The sequence below is a fragment of the Hylobates moloch genome, unplaced genomic scaffold (assembly GCF_009828535.3).
Source record: "Hylobates moloch isolate HMO894 unplaced genomic scaffold, HMol_V3 SCAFFOLD_3, whole genome shotgun sequence".
Classification (NCBI taxonomy): Eukaryota; Metazoa; Chordata; class Mammalia; order Primates; family Hylobatidae; genus Hylobates; species Hylobates moloch.
Genome location: NW_026652278.1, coordinates 127370 through 136537, shown reverse-complemented (window position 1 = coordinate 136537; position 9168 = coordinate 127370). Strand labels below are relative to the sequence as shown.

At 54.3% G+C, this 9168-nt stretch overlaps 1 protein-coding gene across 1 annotated transcript in view; it reads left to right on the top strand.

Annotated features, from left to right (window-relative positions):
• Positions 1-4064: 4064 nt before the first annotated feature.
• Positions 4065-9168, top strand: part of LOC131383085 (scavenger receptor cysteine-rich domain-containing protein SCART1-like) — an 11455-nt gene continuing 6351 nt past the window's right edge. Inside the window, 6 exon segments of the mRNA XM_058436433.1 lie at positions 4065-4131; positions 6290-6513; positions 6515-6608; positions 7425-7640; positions 7643-7717; positions 8504-8812. Of these exon segments, the coding sequence (XP_058292416.1) occupies positions 4065-4131; positions 6290-6513; positions 6515-6608; positions 7425-7640; positions 7643-7717; positions 8504-8812 (985 nt within the window).

Below are 9168 nucleotides of genomic sequence, written 5' to 3'. Positions count from 1 at the left end.
TTTGAAGGGTTTTTATCTAAAAGACAAACAGTAACAAATGCTGGTGAGAATGCAGAGAAATGGTAAAACTTACACACTGTTGGTGGGAATGTAAATTAGTACAGCCATTATGGAAAACAGTATGGGGTTTCCTCAAAAAAATAAACATAGAATGACCATATAATCCAGCAATCTCACTACTGGGTATTTATCCAAAGGAAGGGAAATCAGTGAATTGAAGAGATATCTGCACCCCCATGTTCACTGCAGCGCTATTCACAATAGACAAGACATGGAATCAACCTAAGTGTTCATGAATAGATAACTATATAAAGGAAATGTAATATATATACACAATGGAATTCTATTAAGCCATAAAAAAGAATGAAATAGGCAGGGCATGGTGGCTAACACCTGTAATCCCAGCACTTTGGGAGGCCAAGACTGGTGGATGGCTTGAGTCCTGGAGTTTGAGACCAGCCTGGGCAACATGGTGAAACCCCATCTCTACAAAAAAAACAAACAAATTAGATGGATGTGATGGCATGCACCTGTGGTCCCAGCTACTAGGGAGGCTGAGGTGGGGGGATTGCTCGAGTCCAGGAGGCAGAGGTTGCAGTGAGTCAAGATCATGCCACTGCACTCCAACCTGGGCCACAGAATGAGACTCTGGGGGTGTCTCAAAAAAAAAATAAGTAAATTAAAGAAATCTGTAATCTCAGCACTTTGGGAGGCCAAGGCAGGTGGATCACCTGAGGTCAGGATTTCAAGACCAGCCTGGCCAACATGGCGAAACGCTGTCTCTACTAAAAATATAAAAATTAGCTGGGCATGTTGCCATGTGCCTGTAATCTCAGCTACTCAGGAGGCTGAGGCAGAAGAATCGTTTGAACCTGGAAGGTGGAAGTTGCAGTGAGCCGAGACTGCACCATTGCACTCCAGCCTGGGCAACAAGAGTGAAACTCCATCTCAAAAAAAAAAAAAAAGAAATCTTGCCATTTGTGGCAGTGTGTGCATGTAGGACATTCTATTAAGTGCAATAAATCAAGTACAAAAATATCAATACTGCAATACTGCTAGTTGTCACTCACATGTCGGGACTAAGAAATTGACCTCATATTAGTAGAGTAGAATTAGGGTTACTAGAGACTGGGAAGGGTTAGGGGAGAAGCAGACAGGGAGAAGTTGTTTAATAAATACAAAGTTACAGAGGAATAAGTTCCAGTGTTCTATAGCTCTGTAGGGTGACTATAAATCAAAATAACTTGTTGTGTATTTTCAAATAGCTAGAAGAGAGGGTTTTGAATGTTCCCAACAGATGAATGGTAAATGTTCGATGGGTTTGGTACTGACCCTGATTTGATCGTTATGCATTGCATACATGTATCAAAGTATCACTCTGTATCCCATAAATATGTACAATTCTTACATGTCAATTAAAGATAAAGCACTCCTACTTGCTTCCATTTCAGACGAGAAATTAGCTGTAATTCACATTACCATTTTTTATAGTCGGTGCATTCTTTTTGTCTGGCTGTTTTTAGGATTTTTTTTCCTTTAGTTTCCAAAAGTTTAATTATGATGTGTCTTGGTGTGAATGTCTTTGAATTCATCTTATTTTGGATTTCTCAGCTTCTTGAATGTGTAGTTTTGTGCCTTTCACCGTATTTGGAGAATTTTCAGTAGTTGTTACTTTAAATACATTTTCAGCCCCACACTCTCTCTTATCTTTCCTGAATTTCCCATGATACAAAGATTGAGTCTTGTTATTATTGTCCCACAGATCCCCGAGGCTCTATACATTTTTCTATTTTCACTCCGTTGTTTGCATTGAGTAAATTCTATTGATGTATCATCAAGTTCACTGGTGCCATCCTCTGTCTTTTCCATTCTACTAGTCTGTTCATTGAGTTTTTAACATTTCAGTTATTATATTTTCAGTTCTATAATCACTTATTTTAAAAACAACTTAATTGAGGTTCATATATCATAAATGCACTCTTAAAGTGTGTGATGCAGAGGATTTTAGTATATTCAGGATTATGTGACCAGCACCACTAGCTAATTTCAGAACATTTTCATCACCTGAAAAAGATATCCTGTAGCTGGCTGTGGTGGCTCACATCTGTAATCTCAGCACTTTGGGAGGCCAAGGTGGGAGGATCAGATGAGGCCAGGAGTTTGAGACCAGCCTGGGAACATAGCAAGACTTTCCATCTCTACAAAAAATTTAAAAAATTAGCCAGACTTGGTGGCATGCACCTATAGTCCCAGCTACTCAGGAGGCTAAGGTAGGAAGATCACTCGAGGCCAGGAAGTTGAGGCTGCAGTGAGTTATGATCATGCCACTGCACTCCAGCCTGGATGAGAAAGTGAGACTCTGTCTCCTAATAAATAAATGAATATATAAATAAATAAAATAAAAATATAAAAGAAAAGCACTATACTATTTTCCGTCCTTTTCTCTTTCCTCCTCCTCTAGTCCCTGGAAACCACGAATCTAATTTCCTTTTCTATTGATTTGCCTATTCTGGAAATCTCATATGAATGGAATCTTACCCAGCATGTGGTCTTTTACGTCTGGCTTCTCTCACTGAGCATGTTTTCAAGGTTGACGCACATCCAGCCTGTGTGGGTGCCTCGTCCCCTTTCTATGGCTGAGTGACATTCCGCAATGTGGACATACCGCATTTTGTTTATCCATTTATCAGGTGATGCACACATGAGCTGTTTCCGTCTTTCCTATGAATAATGCTGCATGAACATTCATGTAGAGATTTTTGCGTGGACATAAGTTTACATTCCTCTTAGATACGTACCCAAGAGTGGAAATGCCCTCCTGGCTCAAGTGGTATCTTCCAGGAGTATCTTTATTTAACATGTTGACAAACTGCCAAACTTTCTCAAAGCAGTTGCACCATTTTCCAATCTACCAGCAAAATCTGAGAGTTGCCATTTCTCCACATCCTTACCACTGTTTCTTTCCTTTTTTTTTTTTTTTAAAGACAAAGTCTTGCTCTGTCACCCAGGCTGGAGTGCAGTGGTGCAATCTCAGCTCACTGCAACCTCTGCCTCCTGGGTTCAAGCGATTCTCCTGTCTCAGCCTCCTGAGTAGCTGGGACTACAGGTGAGTGACACCACGCCCGGCTAATTTTTGTATTTTTAGTAGAGACAGGGTTTCACCATGTTGGCCAGGGTGGTCTCGAACTCCTGACCTCAGGTGATCTGCCCGCCTCAGCCTCCCAAAGTGCTAGGATGACAGGCGTGAGCCACCGCACCTAGCCTGTTCCATTTTTATAACTTCTATTTCTTTGCTGAGATTTCTATTTTTCCACTTATTTCAAGAGGATTTGCAATTTGTTGTGGAAACATTTTTATGATGCCTGTTTTAAAATCCTTGTCAGATAATTCTGACACCCGAGTCCGCCTGGTGCCGGCCTCAGTTGTTATCCCTTATTGAAATGGTCGTGTCCCTGGGTCTTCATATGATGAGTGATTCTTAACTGTATCTTCTCTCAAAGGTTTTGGTTCCAATGACAGTTCAGTTCTCAGAGTTCTTGCAAAGCTCTTCCGTGTCATTCTTCTGGTGCTGCTGTGACTCCCACTCAAACCCTACCCCTATCCCTACCCCTACCCCTAACTCTGCTAGTGCCATCTGCCAGCACAGAGGACGCCTCCCTGGCTGTCTGGCGTCACTGCCTTCTGTGGTGGTGGCATGGCTGAAGCCGACGGGCCCGGGTGGAGAGCAGAGATGCAGGGCTTCACTGATGCTCTGCTGTGGGCAGGTTGGACCACCTGCCTGATGGTTGGGTCTAGTCCCATCAGCAGCTGTCAGTGTGGGAGGAAACCCACAGCCTGCACCCTCCCGTGTCTGGTGGTGCTCAGGCCAGCAAGGCATTGGCTGCTTTGCTCACGGCTGAGAGGCAGAGCTGCTGATTCACTCTGGAAAGGCTGTGGCTGTCCCCATTGGCCCCAGGAGGTCCTTGGCAGCTCCCACCTCTGTATATGTGACTCTGGGCTGTGACCTCCACCATTGCCCCAGCTAAGCAGCGAGAGCTTGCTGAAGCCCAGAGGGCTGTGGGACCATGAGGGCAGCTCTCTGGACCCTGGGACTCGGGCCCCTTCTTCTCAATCTCTGGGCAGTCCCCACTGGTAAGTTTCTGCTTCCTTCATCCATGGAACTTTCTGGAGGCAGCAGCTCTGTCGATGCCCAGGCCCCAGGGCATGAGGGTCCCTGCAGTGTCCTGCCATCTGCCTGGGTCTCACTCAGCCCAGAGTGCGTGGGACATGCTGGGGCAGGAGGGAGGTGGCTCCACATGGCCGGATCCCTGTGGCCTCGGGGCCCCCAGCCCCTAGCCCCACTGCTCGGAACCCAGGGCTCAGGGCTGGGTCAGGCCCTGGACAAAATGAAGGACACGGCCCAGTGTCTGGTCCCAATGACCCCGATCAACAGAGTCCTGAGGGGCCCTGCAGGGGCTGCTCCATCCATGTGCCCTGGAGCAGGGCTGACGTCCTGGGAAGGAGGTGGGAGGGTTGGCGGCATCTGGCAGTGAGGTTGAACATGGGGTCCCATGGAGATGCTGCAACCAGGTGGGGACACTGGGGTGTGAAGCCGTGTGGAAGGGCTGCTGGGTCAGGGGCAGGGAGGTGTAGAGAGGGGGGTCCAGCTAGAAGGAACAGCAGGAGAGGCTGGAGGTGAGAGGGAGCCCTGGGGACCTGCGTACATATGGGCATGGAGCCATGATGTGAGTGTGGGGCTGGGCAGGAGGCAGGGGAGGGTGCCCTTGAGGCTGAGGAACACTTCACTGTCAGGGCTGGTCCAGCTGCCCAGCAGGGCGGTGACCTGGTGCTGGATGGAGCCGCACCCCCAGCGGTGGGGTGGGAGTCTGTGGGCAGCTGCAGAAAGGGCAGAGGAGGTTTGGATTTGAAGGAAAGGCAGCAATGTGGCCACAGATGGATGGAATCCTGGGGTTGATGGGATGTGCTTTTGTGTTAAAGATCGCAAGCACAAGGGCTGGAATTCTCTACTACAACAAGAAATAGCTTTAGAAAATATAAAATAAAAAGCCATTCATAGCGGGCATGGTGGCTCATGCCTGTAATCCCAGCACTTTGGGAGGCTGAGGCGGGCGGATCACCTGAGGTCAGGAGTTTGAGATCAGCCTGGCCAACACGGTGAAACCCCATCTCTACTAAAAATACAAAAATCAGCCAGTCATGGTGGTGGGCGCCTATAATCCCCGCTACACGGGAGGCTGAGGCACGAGAATCAGTTCAACCCTGGAGGCGTGAGCTGAGATCGTGCCATTGCACTCCAGCCTGAGTGACGGAGCGAGACTATTGTCTAAAAAAGAAAAAAATTGCAGACACCAGCACACATCCATGTCCTGAGAAGAACCAGGTGAGGAGGGTGATGAGGAGGCTGGGGGGTGTGGAGGGAAGGATGAAGACAGAGAGGGAGGAGATTCGAGGTTCCCCAGGAGGTGGGAGAGAAAGGTCTTCATCTTAGACCAGGCAGGGTCCCCCCTCTGCTCCTGACTGCCACCTGGGAGGCTCTCTTCTGGGTGTGGAGGCCTCCAGCGGCCCTGGAGGCTGCTCTGGGACCACACAGCCCCACCCACATGGACTTCCTCCTAGTGGTTGCTTCATTTTCCTCGGGCTGGCTGTGTTGATGTGGGGATGCAGAGGCCTGGAGAGGGTGGTTAGGGGTGCCTCCGTGGGGGGTGGGAGAGAAGGTGCTGCGGCAGCTGAGATGCTCGGAGACCATGGAGGGTGAGATCCTGGCTGGAAGCCGGTATGGGTGGGGTAGTGGGGCTGGGTTTGGTGTGGCAGGAGGGCAGGCAGGGGTTGTTTTCCTGGATGCCCAGGGTTGCAGAGGACAGGAGCGAGGGCTGAGCGGCGCACTCCAAGGGATGTGGACAGTCACGTGGGTGGGGCAGGTGTGACAGTGGTGGGCTGGAGACCACAGTGCCTCCAGTGGAAGTGGGGGATGATGCTTGGGAGGGAGAGAGCGGGTGGGAGGACCCACGCTGCTGCAGACCCAGGAGAACACGGGACTTCCTTGCCTGAGGGGTGGGGTCCTCCACGATGTTGGGGCTCCAGAGGGCTGGGGAGGGGAGCAGCCCCCGGGGAGACACACGGGGTGAGGGTTTCTGTGTGAGCCGTGCCCATCACCTCTCTGGGACTGCTTGGTGGGGTGAGAGGAACCCGACTTGCTGCTGAGGCCTCACAGGCCGTTCCCTGCTGCCGCCAGAGCTGCCGTGGCTGCCATCTCCCTCCTGCGCCTCTAACTGGACCTGTCTGTCTGCAGGTGGACCAGGTGCTCTGAGGCTGGCGTACAGACACAGCACGTGCGACGGAGTGGTGCTGGTCCGACACCGCGGGGCGTGGGGATAGGTGTGCAGCCAGGAGTGGACGCTGGCAGAGGCCTCTGTGGTGTGCAGGCAGCTGGGCTGTGGCCCCGCCGTGGGCGCCCCCAAGTACGTCCCGCTGCCTAGAGAGATGGCCCAGCCCTGGCTCCACAACGTGTCCTGCCCGGGGCAACGAGTCCTCCCTCTGGGAGTGCAGCCTTGGCTCATGGAGCCAGAGCCCGTGCCCCCACGCATGGGTGGTGGTCGCGCTGTGCTCCAGTAAGTAGGGAGGAGTGAAGGGGGCGGGGCTGGGGAGGAGGAGGAGTGGGAGGACGGAGAGGAGGACTCGGAGGACGGAGAGGAGGACTGAGAGGACAGAGGCAGTCTCGGAGACAGGTGGGGAGGCTGTGGGTCTGGAGCTCTCTCTGGGAGGGGCTCCTCTCTCGGCACCGGAATCATCCTGACTGTTAAGATTCAGCTGCTGAAAAACCAACGCCAGGGAGAGTCAGAGAGTGGAGGAAGGAAGCAGAGTGCGGCCCAGGCGTGGGGAGGCAGCAGCTGAGCCGGGGCGTGGAGAGACAGTGGAGAGCAAGCAGCGGGGCAGGGGCAGGGGCTGGGGGGCGGCAGCGGGGCGGGGGCAGGGGCTGGGGGGCGGTAGCGGGGCGGGGGCGGGGTCGTGGACGCCTGAGGCACACACAGGTGGCTGATCATGGTTTCTTAGACAAATGACAGAAAGGTACACGCTTTCCCTTTGAGGTCTGGCTTGAGGGTCCGCAGCTGTCCCTCACACTTTATGTGGCTGTGAGGACCCCCTCATAGTGTCCTGACGCTGAACCACCTGGCCAGGACCTCCTACCATTTTGGGGCCCAGTGTGAAGGGACGCTGCGGGGACCATCGTCTCAGGAGAGCAGCAGAGCAGGAAGCTGGGCACAGGGGCCACTGTGAGCCCCGGGCCCTGTGTGACTGCCCGGTCACCTGCCCCTGAAGCTGGCCCTGGCTCAGCCCAGCACTGTCCTCCCTGAAAAAGGAGCTGCCGAGTGACCATGCGGCCATCTGGGTCCATACCTTACGGAGGACCGGCCTGTGCTCCACAGATGGCACCTTCCGGGAGCTCCGGCTGGTGAAGGGCCGCAGTCCCTGCGCGGGACTCCCCGAGATCAGAAACGCGAATGGGGCGGACCGCCTCTGTGGCCTGCATGTGGAGGAGGCCATGGTGTTCTGCCGGGAGCTGGGCCGCGGCCCTGTGCTCCAGGCCCCCCGCGGGGACGTGGGTGTCGTCAGGAAGTACCTGGCCTGCAGGGGTACCGAGCCCCCATCCGCAGCTGCAGACTGGACAACAACTTCCGCAGCGGCTGCGACCTGCGGCTGGATGCAGTGGTCTGCTCAGGTGAGGCTGCCACCCCATGTTCCCAGTGACCCTGGGGATGATGCTGGGCCTGGACCTGGGGAGAGCAGGGAGAAGGGGGGTGGGCGTTCCCATGGACGGGCCCCCCGTCCTGCATGAGACATTGGGCACAGACGTGGTGCATGTGCACACTGAGGGAAAGCTCTCACGCTGGTTCTCAGCAGAGCGGAGCTGAGTTTCTGGCGGCCCCACAGAGGTGTCCTGGCTCAGAACCCACAGGCCATCCAGGGCTGCTGGTTCAAGTCTGAGCTGCCTCTGCTGTGATCTCTGCATGTCTAAGATGGATCGGGGTTGGGTAGAGGTCACTTCTTCCCAGCCCTGCCTCAAGTGTGTGTGAGCTGCACTGGCCTCACAGCTCCTGGCCTTGTTGTGCATATGAGGAGCAGCTGAAATGAGGTGGATAGTCTGCCTGCTGCAGTACCCCAGAGAGGGTGGTGCTCAGTGGACCAAGGGGTGCCCTGACCTCGCCTCTGGGATTGCAGAGGGTGTTGCTGTCATGGCCCCGGACAGACAGAGGCTGTGAAATATGTGGGCACCTGCAGCAGGTGACCCTGGCCCTGACCTTGGTGATGCGGCCAAGGACGCCTGCTCTGCTCTGGATGCAGGGTGGAAGGGCCTCTGGCTGCAAGTTCCTGCCTGTGCTTGGCAGACCCTCTGCCTAGATGCAGATGATGGCTGCTGGCTGAAGCCTTCTGCAGTCTAAGGCTCAGGGCCAGGCTGTTGACCTGAGAACACCTGTCTCCTTCCTGAGAGGATGTCTGTCCCCAGGACACACCGAGGCCCGGCTGGTGGGCGGCGAGTACCCCTGCGCCGGGCGCCTGGAGGTGAAGCGGGGCCTGACCTGGGGCACCATCTGCGATGCGGACCTGGACCTGGCCACGGCCCACGTGGTGTGCCGGGAGCTGCAGTGCGGGGCGGCGGTGTCCAGGCCCGAGGGCGCCTGCTTCGGCCGGGGCTCGGGGCCGGTGTGGACGGACGCCTTCCGCTGTGCGGGCAACGAGTCGCTGCTGTTCCACTGCCCGCGGGGGCGCGGGAGCCAGCGTGGGCCCGGCCGCGATGCGGGGCTCAGGTGCTCAGGTGAGGTCCCGTGTGTGGGCTCTGAAGGCTCAGCCCTGCCTTGTTCTCTGTCAAATCCCTTCATGCCCTAAAGGTGCCTCTGGCCAGTAGGTGTGGGTGCTTTTGATGTTTGCTTCTGTTGGTTGAAAGAAGCGTAGGGAAGAGACTGGGTGTAGAGTGATGTGCCCCAAGGCTGCAGCTAAGATCAAATTCTTCCAGAGCTGTGTGAGCTGGATGCCCATGCAGAGGAGGGTGGGGGAGCTGGTGAGACCAAGGCTGGGCTCTGTGCCCATCCCACTGGGTGTGAAGGAAGGAAATGACCACAGACAGCTGTGTTCTGGGTCGGCCGTCTGCAAGCCAGGCTGACTCCTCCTCTC